The sequence below is a fragment of the Bactrocera oleae genome, chromosome 5, assembly GCF_042242935.1.
Source record: "Bactrocera oleae isolate idBacOlea1 chromosome 5, idBacOlea1, whole genome shotgun sequence".
Lineage (NCBI taxonomy): Eukaryota > Metazoa > Arthropoda > Insecta > Diptera > Tephritidae > Bactrocera > Bactrocera oleae.
Window position 1 is genome coordinate 31,499,336 of NC_091539.1, and position 16,215 is coordinate 31,515,550.

The following is a 16,215-nucleotide window of genomic DNA, read 5'->3' on the forward strand; positions in this document are numbered from 1 at the left end:
CATATAACACCATTTTAAATTCCATCTAATTTTTTCACTTTCCAATATGCAAATCAAACAAAAATGATTGTATCGAGGTAAAACTTTGGGTGAATAATGCGTTTGAAGTATGCCACCTTGTGACCAAAAATTGTCTAAATCGAACCAAAAATATTCGAGTACTGAATTTGTAGACCCCAGTGCCTATACTTGCCTTTTTACCGAAAATATCGGTCAATGTGTAAGACATTTAATTGAAATTCATGTAATAAATTAAATAAATAAAACTCTCAATAATAGTATGTTTGTGTCCAAAAATGGGTTCGATCGAATCAATACTTCCTATAACCCTCATATACCTAATATAAAGATTTTTGAACTTCCGGGTGACTTTATACCGCATATATCGGCCAATATGTGAGTTATCTCAATGAAAATGAGAGAGCGTATTTTACTTATAACAAGGTATTTCTGTGCCGAAAATGTATGAAATCGAGTGAAAATTTTACCTGGCCCCCATGTAACTAATATCAGGATTTTTAAACATTCGTCTGGCTTTACTCCATACGATTGGTGATGGTATGTGAGGTACCTTAATGAAACAGTGGGAGTATTTTATTAGTCTGTGGCATGTAAGTAGTATGTAGTATCGGCAAAAGTTAATAAAATCGAGTTAATGCTACCTTCTATTTTTATATACTACTTATAATACTTCTCGTATGTCGGTCAGTGAGTAATAAAATTTTTTTTATATATAAAATTGCTTCAAAATATCTTCTCTATGCTCGAGTATAGCTAAACAATGTAAAAATTAATAACTTTCTCTATCCCCAATGTATATACATATATATGATTTCCGTCTTTCCTCTTGGCTTTAAACCGTTCTGATTGATCAAAATGTAATATTTTAATGTACTTAAGTGAATAAGTTTTCTTAAAAATTATGTGGTTTGACGCTGAATTAGAATGAAAATAGTATATACCTTGATCTAAACCTCACACCTTCATATAATGAATTCCGATTCTCTGGTTGACGTTTTCCACACAAGCTTATAATATAAAATTTAGCCACTTTGGTCGAGTTAATAACACATTCATAATTATGTATATCTCACTTCAAGATGTTTTTTGTTATTCTTTAATATAATTTTCGCTAACGCGAATTAAAATATAGCAATAAAACTGAGACTAAGTTTATGACCTTTAATATATGTCAAGAAGATACCAAATTTGATTGTAATTTAATCACGATTTCATTCAATAATGGATGTTTAATTCCTTCTCAACATTTTTTAATATAAGGTTTTGCCACACCTGAAGGAATTTCCTGGCCTTTGATTCTTGCGAATTACAAGAGTATAAAATTCTTGGTTCCGCCCTAGAACCCATTATCGGGTATATATTGACCCTAGCTCCAACATACTTTCCGTAAAAAATTCAAACTTCCGTTTGGCTTTACATAAACGTAAAATATTAGATATACAACAGTTTAATGCCGAAAATGTGTGTAATCGATCCAGAAATTTCCCCAGCATACATGTACTACTTATGGTATAATTTATTTCGTTAATTTTATAATTTAATGAAATTAAATGGACAGTTTTTCTTAAAAATAATGTAGTTCATAGCTGCATATAAACGAAATTTGTCTAGCCCTTTGTTTAAACTTTATAACTCTAATATACTGATTTCCGCTCCTTTCGTACAACAGCAACCTCGTATACCCCCCATATTAAATTTAACCCCTTTGGTTCAGTTTATATCACATATATTATGTTTGAGTTAAATAGCTTCTTTTTATTAAAGTTAACATTTCGGAGAAAATAATAATATTGACACTAAATAAATCTATGATCAATAACATAAGTTAATAAGATACCAAATAATAATCGAATAATGAATGTTCAATTCTTCCGTAACATTTTTATACTTCCGCAAAATGTTGCAACAGAGTTCAGTTTTATTCATCACCTAAAACTAATCGAGATAGATATAGATTTCTATATACATATATTTCTTCTAATATTTGTTGATAATCAGTGGATAGGTAAATTTTCTCAGCCATCATATTGAACTTATAACAAAATATAATATATGTATAATATGGACTTTGTAGAGAGTGTAGTATCAAAAGGGCTAAAAATCCTTTTCATGTGGTAATAGATAAGCTGCGACCAAATCGGCTTAAATGCTACTCTCTAATATCTCAGTTTTGCAACACATTTTATTTAATATGAAGGTCATGAGTTGAACTGTAAACTCAAGAAAATTACATTTAAGTACTTTTTGGGATTTACCCAGCGCCGTTGGCAGCTTATAAAAGGTTTAGATATTAAGACAGAAAGAAGAAAATCTACATACCTGCTCTACATATGTGTGTACCATACTTAATTATATGTAAGTTATTGTTAATTTAGCCTTCATGAGCAGACCTTTCAAAATAGGTACCATAGATCCCTGTTTTAAAAATCGTTAGACAAAAGCAATGTACGGAGGGGTTTTCCGAGCACTTAATTTCAATACAATGAAATAAACTACTAATTTCTAAAATATAAATATAACTAAATATTATGTATTATTATGTTAGTGAATATCTATGAAATATATAGGTATACAACAGTACGTAAGCTGTGTGTACAAAAATATACCATAATAAAACTATTATTATTACTCTGTAGCAACATGTTGCAAGAGTATAATAAATATTAGTACACTGTGTTTGTAGTTTCAGTTACACTAGATTTCTTGACCAGCAAAATGCTTTCTTCAAACAAATTTCAGTGTATTACTTATATAGTGTAGAAGGTCTGTATTACTAAGACGTCTTCAGAATAGGAGACATATAAGAGTTATTCGTGCAAACTCTTTATATACAGATACTGTCAGTCACGCTAGTCGTAGATTAGATTCCGATGTACGTCTGTCCGGACAAATTATCAGTACAAAGCAACATGGAACCAGGCGGTGAAATCCCGAGGTACGTTATGATGAGCAAATTTGGAACACTAGGGATTATCCTGAGCATAGGAATTTAGAGTTTATTCGTTATCAAGTGCAAAGAGAACATGCAAGAAGAAATCCTGAAATAAGGAGAGAGGAGCGTGATAGAGAAACACAACGTCGACAGCTTAGTAGGAGGGGTATGAAATATGTATTTTCTGCGGAGGATTATGGTTTGAACACCAAATTAAATTTCGAAACTATTGCGCAAGATCATCCGAATGCTGCATCCGCCTTCTCTTTAATACAAAAATTAACTTCGGAAAATGGAAATTACATTTTTTGTGCTAGTTGCAAAAATGCGTTTGTTAAAATGTTAAAAAGAACGATCCAAAAATATGTTTAGCTAACGGTCTAGACTTTCCTGAAATTCCTGATTGTTTGAAAGATTTAACCCCAAATGAAGAACGTCTCATCATGCCTAGATTGCCTTTTTTGACAATCCGTCATTATTATAGGTGCTGTTATTAATATAATAATTTCTGTTAACAATATTGTGACATCTCTACCAAGGTCCTTTGATGAGTTCATGTGATACAAATTCACTTAAGAAAGCATTTGCAATACAATCGCGATTACATGATCGATACCATACGCCCCGAAAATATTATAGTAGCTTTGCAATTCTTAGTGAATACCCCTCTGTATCGTGAGCACAATATACATATTAATGAGAACTGGATTTCAGAATTTTATAACCAATGGTAAGTTTAAGAGTTCAACGCAAATACTATACAAAATCTTACAGAAACAAGTTAAAACTCAGAAAGACACAAGGAAAACTTTTTCAAAATTCAAAACCTTTTAAATTCAAATATGACTACAAAAGACATTTTTAGTTTAAGACATTTTGAACATTTCCTGTCTGATAGTAGAAAAAAAATATGTCTTTTGATGACTATTTGTTAGCCCTTAGATCAAGTTTAACAAAACCCAACATTTTTCTAACAAGAAAATTACAGGATCGTTTTATAAACGCTTATAATCCTCTGATTTTGGAACTCCATAGAGCAAATATGGATATCCAATATATACTGGATGCATATGCTTACTGTTCATATGTAATTAATTATATTAACAAGTCTAACAGGGGAGTTTCTAGGCTCTTAAATGAAGCTATATCAGAGGTAAATGCTGGAAATTATACTGTTAAGCAAAAACTTAAACATATAGGTCATAAATTTATATCAGGCACAGAAATATCTGCACAATAAGCAGTATATTGCTGCATTGGGCTCCATCTTTCGGAAGCAAGTAATGCAGAAATATTTATAAATACCTCTCGACCTGAGGAACGTGTTCGAATGGTAAAACCTGGAGCGGAACTTCAAAACCTTCCTTCAGGTTCGACTGAAATGTTCCTATCCGGTATTTTAGACCGTTATGTTCAAAGATCCGATTAGTCAGAAAACCTTTGCTTAGCTGATTTTGCATCTATGTATAAATATGTTAAATCTAGTAGAAGAGCACAAGACAGTAATCATAAAGAAGAAGAGAGAGAAAAGGATAATTTACCAGAAAGTTAAGAAACGTACCAAACCTTGTATTATTCGGTATAGAAGGTTTTACCCAGATTTGGCCAGAGTTGAGTATTTCCGCGAAATGGTAATGCTTTACCATCCATGGCAGAATGAACAGCAAGATCTCATTGTTAACGATAATGAGCAGACTATTGTGGAAAATGAGTTCAGAGTGTTGGCACTTCCAGAAATAAACCCAAATATAAGTTTGCTGGACTTGCATGGCGAAGATTCAACAGATAATGGCACTGAATCTGATTGCAATATTAGACTTATTAAACTACCCCCTTTAATTCCAGTTGAGGAATTATTTTCTTTAGTTCAAAGTCTACATCCTAAGCAAAGAACCTATTTGACACATTTGATGCACTACCTAAAAACAAATTTCCCATTTTATGAGTTCATTGGAGGCGGTGCAGATGTAGGAAAGAGTCGTTTGATATCTGCAATATATCAAGCTCTTAACCATCGTTACAATTCTACACCTGGATCCAATAGAAGTTCCTTAAAAGTTCTTCTTTGCGCACCTACGGGTAAAGCAGCATTCGGAATAGATGGAATGACCCTTCATTCAATATTCTTTTTACCTGTTAATCAGTTGAATAGAGAGTTGAGGCCGCTTAGCAATGACACAGTTAATTCATTGTATTCCAGACTTATCTATTTAAAATTAATCATAATTGATGAAATATCGATGGTAAAACAAATTTTCAAAACAGACAGCCCCTTCGGTGGTATACCGATCTTCTTGTTTGGTGATTTGAAGCAACTCTCACCTGTTGGAGATATGTGGATATTCCCTCCTAATCCCAATGATGCATACAGCACTTTAGTTGGTTACCCTTTGTGGGAGTTATTTAAATACTTTGAATTAACAGAAATAATGAGACAACGGGAGGATCAGGCCTTTGCAATTGCATTAAACCATATGGCATCTGGTACTATGACAAATGAGGACATATCACTCATTGAAACTCGAGTAGTTAATTTCGAAGAAGTTCCCGATGATGCCATACATTTATTTTGGTCCAATGAAGAGACACATAATTTCAATGCCCTTAAGCTTTCCTTTCAACTGCAAAAGACTCAGTTAAAGGAATTGGTATAAATGAAAATGACAATATTTTGGAAAGAGTTAAACTTTTCAAAACTTCTGAAACGCAGGGACTGCCCTATGAATTGGCACTAAAAACCTCGGCCAAATATATGAGTACAGTGAACATTAACACGTGTGATGGCTTGGTTAATGGGGCAGCTGGACAACTTATGCAAATTAATTTCCATTGTTCTTTTCAAACAATTCTGTGGGTTAAATTTTTGGAACCTTCTATTGGTTTGATAGCACGATCAAAAAAGTCTCATCCTCTAGAAAGTTCTTGGACACCAATTGAAAATGTTCTAAAATCTTTTCAATATAAAAGAAATAAACAAATTTCAATTGGAAGAAATCAGTTTCCAGTTGTTCCGGCTGAGGGAATAACTATTCATAAAAGTCAGGGTGCCACATATAATAAAGTTGTAGTTCATACTCGACCCAGAATGCCTAGAGCTTCAATATATGTCGCTTGTAGTCGAGCTACTTCTGCAGAAGGTCTATTCATTATAGGAAATTTTATTCCTCCTAACAAATTTTCTGAATCGGTACCTGTATTTAAGGAACTGAGGGAATTGAACACAAATAAAGCTCTGACAACAAGTTTCAATTTTATGATTTCCCGAACATCTGGACATCAAATTTTATTCCATATTGTTCAGAGTCTTCATGCTCACATTAATGATATAAAAAGCGACTTTTTGATGCTATCTTCAGATATTTTATGTTTTGTAGAAACTTGAAGTTATCCTTGCGAAAATTTTGATATACCAGAATTTACTCCAATTAACGAGCTGAGGAAAGATAGCACGGAAACAAGCAACAGAAATAAACGGGGCATTATAATATATGCAAAGCATAGTATTGCTAACTCTATAGAACCAAAGGCTTTAAAGGAAATTTATTCAGGCCGCAAAGTTTTAGAAGCGGTTTTGTTTAAATGTTTCAATATTAGTATTCTGTTCTACAGAAAATCAGCTTACTCTGTCAGATATTTAATTGTAGAACTTCAGGAAGTCCTTACTTCTGAGTTATGCTATCAAAATGTGCTAATTTTGGAGATTCCAACATTTGTTTAATGTCTACAGGGAATGCAATAGGAAAACTGCTCCAAGAAAAAAACGTTAGTTGCCTGCTTGGTGTAGAATATTCAACTACACCTGCCGGTACACAAATTGATTGGGCATTTTCAAACATGGATCCTTCCCATGTTAATGCAGTTACTTTTGAGACAGTTCTCAGCTATCATGAGAAAAGAAATATAATTTGGATATAGGTATGTATAAGAATCTATATAAAAATGTATGTTTAATAAATATTATATACAAATTAATAAAATAATATAATTTTTAAAGTTGTTAATATTTATTATTTTTAAACTAAACATGTATAATAATAAAAAAAAAATATTATTGATTGTCAAAAAACGATTTAAAATAAATTATAAGCGTATACAACAAAACACAAGAACGATTGATCTAATTATTAAAATATATAAAGGAAATCTCAAACGAGTATACCATTTGACTATGCGAGAGTATAAAATGTTCGGTTACATCCGAACTTAGCCCTTCCTTACTTGTTAAACTGATTTTCATATAAATTTAAGTGTTACCTTTCTAGCCGAATCTAGAGTGTTGTTGCGTAAAGAGCCCTATATGAAAAACCTTCGTAATCATAAACCATGTTTAAATATTTGCAATTTTCAGCATGAAATAATTTCAGCAATTTGTCGACGGTTTCCTTACGACGTCTCGGAGGTTTCACGGATAAACCTTATTTTTTTACTGACGTAGTTCATCAGAAGTACGGGGTGCTTTAGAGAGAAGCCAGTAGATTGAGGGGAACTTGGTACCTGCCTACGTAAAGGAAATCGAGTTTGTTTAACAAAAAAAATTCAAAAACATCCTTATTGTGACCCAATTGTTTTGCTGAATTGACGATTATGTTATGGCACACGCAAGCAGGTAGCTTGCTGGAAATATATTCGGGTAACAGACGACGGCTTGGTGAACGAACCTATTATACTCTGTGTTACCAGGGTGTAGTAAAATTTAAACATTTTTATACGATAATAAAAACGTTTGCTTAATGTGGAAAAGTTCATAATAATATTACCTTCTCTCCTGAAAATATTGTTCTGCCTTAATGCATTGTTGAAATATCTTCGGCTGTGAACTGAAGCGGCGACGACGGTACTGTAAGTAATTCGCTGTCGTTATGGGTTGGTCTCTGGAGCTGGACTCCAACTCAGCCTTTGCCTCTTCGTCTTCCTCGTAAATTTTCTGTGACACAGTGCTGCTAGTCGAGGAATGCATACGTGGGCGACTAAAGCCACTAGGGGAGGGCGAGTTTTGGTCGTGAACATTTTTCATAAATTTGCGGCCAATCGTAACGGCACTATTACTGTTGTCTGCCGATGTAACTGCTATAACTGCAGCAGTATGTGTAGCTTGCGTTACGGTCGCATGAGCAGCTGCAGCCGCAATTTCGACACCTGTCACTTGTGTTTTATTGTGAATAAATATTTTAGCATTGGGTTTGGAGCAAGAAACCCGGCAATGGGCGCATGTGCTTTTGTGACTGCATTGATTTAAATTGTTATATTCTTTCTTGACTGCTTTTGGTGATTGCCTATGACTTTGTTTCGGACGCAGTTGTGAACACAGTGGGGATGACGGTAGTGAGTGTGTAGTATGCGACGTTTTTCCTTCGGGAGCAGATGTACTGTTACAAAAATGGTTGCTTGATTTTTTTCCCGAAAAAAGTTCGCTGCGCATTAATGACCACTTTGACATGTTTCGACTCGTTTTGTGAGTACGCACGCGGAGAAAATAAATTTTCACGTTGTTGATTATAAATTTAATGAGACTAATAAATTCGTCAAATAATTTGGCAACATGCAGTGCTGTCCCGTGCAAATCCCAAAGAACTTGTACACTGAGCTATGACCCCATGTTGGAACTTATAAAAACTGAAGTATTGGTTATAATTTTTATTTAAATAACGTGTATGTTTTCCACTTTCTTTTCTTTCTGCAGAATTATATCTCACCATTCCATAAATAAATAATTTGATTTAATTTGCAGGAGTACACGCACTGTAACAACTCAGCAAAGAATTTTCGAATTCTAATCAAAATCAATTTGTTCCTTTGAATAAAATACAAGTATTTTATTTGATAACGTCAGTTAGACCACCAATAGAGAACTGATTTGCATATTTTTGCAAAAGCCGCAGTAGAAAACAGTCCACAAAAGGGACCACAATCACTATGCACTCTACACACTTACATACTTATAATATATACGAGTTCATTAAGATATAAAAAATATTATACGCGTGGGAAAGGTAGACGTACACTTCAAAAATTTACAAACCTTATAATTTACTTAATAAAATTTGCAAAATAAATAATTTATGACTTAAAGTTTAATATGTATTTACATTAAACGTATCTTTTATATTTTTACATATGTGTAAAAAATCTTTTATGAGAACTCAAAAATTCTAGACTCGCACTAAGTTTCAATAAAGTCGAGGTTGTTTGCATAGATAGTTTCTTAGATAATTATGGAATCAGTGGCAATAAAAATTTTAATATTGTTGTATATCCAAATGCAACGCAAAAGAAAATATATTTTGAGATGTATACTCACATCAATACCTTAAAACCAGTTGCAAGATTTTATGTTTGAAAACTTTTTATCATAAATCTTAAGATATGAATATAAATGTACATTCAAATTTTTTTGTTTTAATATCATTAACTACTATTAGAGCTATTACATTATTTAGTATATTACATTATTTAGTATTTTATTCTTTTTTTTCTATTTACCTTATTCTCAGATGTAATTTTTCGACAACATATTGTACTTTAGCATAATATTATCCAGCAGATTAGTAAGAAACCCATCACGTTTTGAAGTGCATTCTTATTGTGCCTTTACTATTTGTTATCAACTAATGACCTGTTTACAATATATCAAAACAGCATTTCCCTACACATTTCTCCCAATGTATGAGATTTATTTTTAAATGTCACTTCTTCACAAATGGAACACTCACTCAACCATCGCCCAACCATAACAAACTTAATCAACTATATTTAATCACACTCCCTTCTGGTCACTATTGCAACCAATTTGCATACATTGCCATATCGTCTTTTTACTCGGTATCACATAGATAAAAAACATACTAACAAAATATTTGCCGTAAACCCTGCAACATAGCTGAACAACCATCAATGGTCAGTCCTGCAGCAATGCCTTTTTCTCTGCATGTCACTCTCTTCACGTCATTAAAAAAGCAACTTATGTATATGTATTAACGTGCAAGTAGCGATTTTCTTTCTTCACCCTCAGCCTCACATCCCCATTTGTTACAGAGCTGTTATTGCTTGAACGAATGAAAATTGCATTAATGCAAATTATTTTGTAACCATTCACTCCAATTAGCATATTAAGTGAGGTAATTACTCCGTTAGCGCTTGAATTTCATCCAATAAACTTACCGGTAGCGTTTTAAATGGGTATATAATTTAGTATTGTACCACATTTTCAAAAAAAATTTAACTTTAAGTTCAGAAGATCTATAGAATGAGTTGATTGTTTTTGAATGAGAGATTTTTTGTAATAAGCTTAGCCTGGGGATATTTCTAACACACTCACACCAATCTCGAATTATGACTCATATATAATATGAAGTGCTAGATGTGCAACTAAGTATTTTAAACCCAAATAGACAGATATAATGAATACTTGTAGTTATTGTGTTCCTGAGTTTATTATATTACAAATGGGGGTATCAAATTAGTTAACAAAAATGTAGTCGGTTCACTCAACGCAAATCAAAATATACAGGCTACGAATTGTTCAGAAAAATTCATAAAAACTGTTGTTTAGTAAATGAGCCCAACGCTGTTAATTATACTACCACAATATTGCATTTACAGAGTGTCACAGATTATAATAGCTTTGTTAAACTCTCGCAATATATCGCTATACAAACTAGTCCTTAAGTTTTTAAGCTATCGATCTGAAGTTTATTTTTCTTTAATTATTTTCTTTTGAAGTTGACGTGTCAAAGTATTTTTTTATATGGAAAATATCGCGCAGTAATAAGATTCTTTGTTTTAAAAGGTTTAAAAGCAAATGAAATTTATAAACAATTGTTAGAAGTGTACTCACCTTCAAAACGCATCGTTGAATTTTGGGCTGGGAATATAAACGTGGTCGTACTAAGCTTGAATAGTATCTACGCGAAGGAAGATCAAAAGCCGCAACCACACCAGAAATTATTGACCAAGTTCATTATATTATTAATGAAGATCCAAGTTTGACTAAGCGTAAAACTGCTATGCCATAGGCATCTCAGACGAACGAGTACTTCATATTGTACATGGAGAATTACATATGAAAAAGCTGTTTGAAAACTTAGTGCCGCAGACGTTTAAAATTCATCAAAAACTGGATCAACACAAATTTCTCAGTATAATTTGGTGCCTTTTCAGCAGAATAAAACCGATTTCTTGCGTCGTTTTATAACTATGAATGAGACTTGGATCTACCACCATAATCCTAAATTGAAACAAGAACGTTTAAAGTGGACTGAAGCGGGTGAAATCACAACGATCACCAAAGAAGGTTATGGCATCAGTTTTTTGGGATGCAAATGGAATTTCGTTAATTGATTATCTGCAGAAAGGTAAAACAATCAACTCTGAATATTATTGCAGCCTTTTGGAGCTGGATGAAAAAATTCGTGAGAGAAAAAAAAAAATTATTTTTCATAAAGACAATGCATCTGCTCTCAAAGGTGTGTTAATAATGACAAAAGTCAACGACTTAAATTACGAATTGCTTGAGCATCCACCGTATTCATCAGATTTACCTTCCAGCGACTACTACCTCTTCAGAAACCTGAAATACAATAATTCTTTCGTGGAATGCGTTTTTCGTCGAATAAAGAAGCTATTACAGCCGAAGACGGGTATTTTGCAGAGCTTCCGGATAGTCATTATGGGGATGACATAAAATTATTGCAGGATCATTAGAATAAGTGTATTGAAGTTAAGGGAGATTATATTGAATAAAAAAATATATTTCCAACCAAAAACAGAATTTTTCTTGCAGTCATCGAAAATTATATTAAAAGCATCCTCAAATGAGATGTTATATAATGAGTTGATGTGCAAAACGTTAACCAGAATATCGATATTAGGGATTATATTATATTAGGGATATGAGATTGAGACTAAAGTCTAGCACAACTCTATTAATGTTCAGTGGTTTGTAAGAATAATGAATATTATTATATGTAGAATAATATATTTTCACTTATTTTTGGTATTAAAATAATGTAAATCCAATATTATACATTCAGTTAATTTTTATTATTAACAGAATATAATGCTTCCTGAGTTTTATTAAGGTACATCATGATATAAAATAATGGGGTCTAGGGCAAGTTTTCACCCGTTTTTATTCGTTTTAGGTACAGAAATGCACTGTTAGAAGAAAAACACGCTGACTCTATTTAATTCAGATAACTCACATATTAGCCGATATACCTATGACATATAAAGTAAGCCGGAAGTTCGAAAATCTTTCTATTAGGTATAGGGGGGCTAAGGGAAATATTAACTCGATTCAACCAAATTTTGACATACAGGGAGCTTGAATAGTTTTGGCCCGATTTTGACAATTTTTAAACCTGAGATGGCATATTATAATTGGTCGGTGCAACGCCCGTCGCCCAAATTTGACACCGGCTCCTATCAAGCCCTCTCATACCAACTCGATTGTAAAATTTTATGTATCTGAAGTATTTAGTTATTGATTTATCGCATATTTAGTAGTTTTCAATAAAACCGGTATATTGGGAGTGGGCGGGATTATCATCCGATTTCATCATTTTCACGCTGGCGCAATTAATATCGAAAATACTTGTCCGGTGCAAATTTGGATGATATAGCTTTATTGGTTTGGAATATACCCTATTAGGGGCGAGGTGTCCCTTATTATTGCTATTCGTTGTACCAAGGTACAGTTTTGTATCTTAACTTGCAGCTTAGTTATGGCAATTTATATGTTTTCGGTTAATGGCGCTTTGAGGCGTGGCAGTGGTCCGATCACGCCCGTCTACAAAATCGTCCTCAAGTTACAGCTTGCACCGATAGACGGACTGACAGATCATTTATATATATACATAACTCCATATCTCTCTCGATTAGTTTAAGGTGATACAAACAACCGTCAGGTGAACAAAAATATTATACTCTGTAGCAACATGTTGCAATAGTATAACAAATAATTGCATATGAAAAAATGCTATACCTAGAAAGATTTTTGAAATTTTTTAGGTGGAAATTTTTTTTTGGAAATGGTTGGCACCTAGTAATGATATTAATCAAAATATTACACTATAGAAGCCTTAGGCCCGTGAGATTTTTAGGCCTTTTATAATGCCATATGTTGGAAAATTGTAATTCATTGAATTAGGAAAAAAATATTTTTTTCAGGTGTAAACGATATGTCAAAATACGTTAAAGAAAAAAACTGATAAAGAAAAATATTAACCAGAGATTTTATAAAATCTGACTACCTGTAAAAAGAAAAAAAGCCCACCGGTGGCAAATCAATTTACCCGTGAGACTACTCATATCCAGATCTAAGAACATTCAAGCGCCATTAAATATATCACGCCTTAAGAGCTCACTGTGTAGTTCAGCCAATCCAAGCTGTACGTACGGTAGTTATACATACGCATCTATCAATCAAAGGCTCGTTTTTCATTAGGGTTTTATAATTTATTTGTCAAGTGATTTTCGTCCGTCTGATTAGCATTTTATTGAATAACCGAAAAATTAACTCGTTTCTTTAACACACTTTATCTAAAAATTATAATAGGATCCTTTGATTATAGATTAGGTTGTAATTTCATCGCTTTGTTCTAAGGAACGTCAACTTGCATGCCTATTTGAAAAACACTTTAAAGCGAAAAAACATGTGAAAACATGTATGAAAAATATCTTTTCGATTTTGTTATTCTTCCGTCGTTTACTTGCTAACACTCACCTGTTTGGCACAATTTTCACGCGGTCGTCAACCAGTTCCCATGAAGTGATTTTAATGGGCCATGATATTTGTCCGAAACTTTCTTTAACCAAAGCCTCCCAAGCTGAATAGGATGTTGGCGTTGGCGTTGTCGCTGTGTTATTCAAACTGGCCCCGCTGTTAGAAGTACTGTTGTCAACAGTTTGCAAGCGCTCGGAGCGTTCTAAGCGACCTTTTTTTCGATGCAACGGTGTGACAAATGTTTGCACCAATGGCTGCAAAGGTGGCGCTGGTGCTAGCGTTTGTAATGGCGATGGAGTATGTGGACTTGTTGCCCTATGTTTGCTGTGTGTAGCTGCTTGAACGGGAAGCATCGTGCTAATATCCAACACTGCAGTTATTGAGGGTGATATTTTTTCGTCACGTTCCATTATTCTTAATCTTTTTTGTTCCCTGTACTTATCCACTTCTTTATTGCTTTATAAATTACATTTTTCTAATTATTTAGAAAGTACTTAGTTTAGACATACATTTGCGATTTGTATTTATTTTATATACGTGTACAGTTGTCCAAGCTGGCTATAAAAGTGACTTTCGCCAATTGCAAACTGTACGACTAATGGGTAAAGTCTTATATCCTTCGCGCTATTAGGGCTATAGCTTCAAATATGAAGCTTTGTATTGGTGCAGGTACTTAATGTGCTGAAAGGGAAAACAGAAACGAGCGTTCAAACAAAACCAATGAAGCAGTAGGAAAATATGTATGTACATATGTTGAAAGCCAATTAGTAGTAGTCAGAAAACTTGTATGTACCATATGTAAGTAAACACTAATGTGACTCAGTGAACCTCACTGGATTTCACCCAAACAATTTGTTATTATCTAAAAGTCCATAGCAAGGCCTGCCAGTACTTCCAGCAAAATTTCTACATATGCCAAGGCAAATGACCCCCCAAAAATACCGTTGCGCAAACTTTTTGCCTTTTCATCAATCAAAGTTCAGGAAAACTTTTTTTGTGCCCTGTTAATGCAGTTAAGGAAATTTCATTATTTTCATATTTTTTATGTTCTTAGTTTGACACGCGCAAAATGTTTGCAAACTTCCAGAAGCCTTTAGTTTCTTACTTTGTTAATGGTTTCAGCAACAAATAAATTTTGTGATTAACGAGTAAAGGTTCTAAACTTTCTAAATATATACAGTTAAATAAGTAACAGAATGGTGTGCAAATATTATTGTTAATACAAACGAATCCTTAAAGCTAAGTTTTCACAAAATTCGCATTTGTTAAACTGTTAATAATAAAATAATATACAAGTATGGTATTCTAACGAAGTATTCAATTTATTGACTTATAATTGCCGGGCTTATTGACTTACCTACATTGTCAAATCTTACTTATGTGACATTATTTGCGGTATATAAATCCCTTTTGTTATTGTAAAGAGCCACATTATAGTAAGGTTGGGTATGTACTCTTTTTAACAGCACAGTTACCGAATTTAATTTCCAAAATTACATGTAATACTCTATAGCGCCTGGAAACATCTTCAAACTCTCATTGACTCCTTTAATGCTCATACCTACAAAGCTTTGGTTGATCTTGAAGTGAAGAATCATCGGGTAGTAAAAATGTTCATGTAATTCATGCACTAATATGATGAATATCCTACTAACTTATACTAATCAACAAAATACAAATAGGATGGTGATCGACTCACAATTTCGCCGGTTAATGAATATACATATATAATATTATACAACGTTGTTGATTGTAACTGATATTAAACAATTTCATAAAGCCACTTTCAAAAAGTTTGGTCATACACTTAAATCCCTGCTATTATTTTAACTACACTGTGTAAGCGCGTTTAATATTATATATTAAGTTAAAGTACAAGTATACTATTTACCGCGTATACGCACTGTATGTATAGTGGCGTGTTCTCTGGCATTTGAGTAACGTGATATGCTCGAATTTCGAAAAAGCTCGTATAATGTAAATAGAGAAAGAGCGAACTTCGAATACATATAAGTTTTTTCTTTTTTATTGTGTTGCCTGGATGTGCTTACTAATATTTAGTAAAAACCTTTCGTGATATTTATTAAATTTTAGTTTCAATACAACAATACACGGTATATAGATACAATTGTATATCTGCAGTCTACAAATAAGTGGAAAAGATATGCTTACGTAAATATGAGTTTCAATATGTTTTTTTACAGCGTGCAGTCTCAAAACTAAAGTGTTACTGGTTCTGGATTTTTGCGAACATATTAATTACTCTCCACTTAAGGTCTCTAAATCGCTTATCTGACTATGTGGTGGTTCAAAAAGAAATATTTTTTCGATAAAGAGCATATTTTGAGTAAAAGGCAGGGATGGTATTCGATAAGTTCAATTGTACTGAATCTATTGCACAAAACTTTCGAAAATGTGGTGGAGAGTGCCGAAATTAATCAAATTCGAATAAATTTTCTATACAAAGAGAATTTTTTTTTTAACTATTTATTAACAGAAGCGAATAAAGTTTTTAGTCTGAATCACAGTGCCACATGTC

The 16,215-nt window shown here is 33.0% G+C and overlaps 1 protein-coding gene across 3 annotated transcripts in view; it reads right to left on the reverse strand.

Moving 5' to 3' along the window:
• Positions 1-15,935, reverse strand: part of LOC118682617 (GTPase-activating Rap/Ran-GAP domain-like protein 3) — a 106,429-nt gene extending 90,494 nt beyond the window's left edge. For 2 of the 3 annotated variants that reach the window (XM_070109547.1, XM_036371869.2), the window contains exons 1-2: positions 15,849-15,935; positions 13,677-14,357 (exon numbers count right to left, since the gene is read on the reverse strand). In XM_070109547.1, coding sequence (XP_069965648.1) covers positions 13,677-14,086 — 410 coding nt within the window. In that variant the 5' untranslated portion in view covers positions 14,087-14,357; positions 15,849-15,935. Of the gene's footprint in view, positions 1-13,676; positions 14,358-15,033; positions 15,452-15,848 lie in introns of those variants that run through there. The other variant, XM_070109549.1, reaches the window with a different exon arrangement.
• Positions 15,936-16,215: the final 280 nt, after the last annotated feature.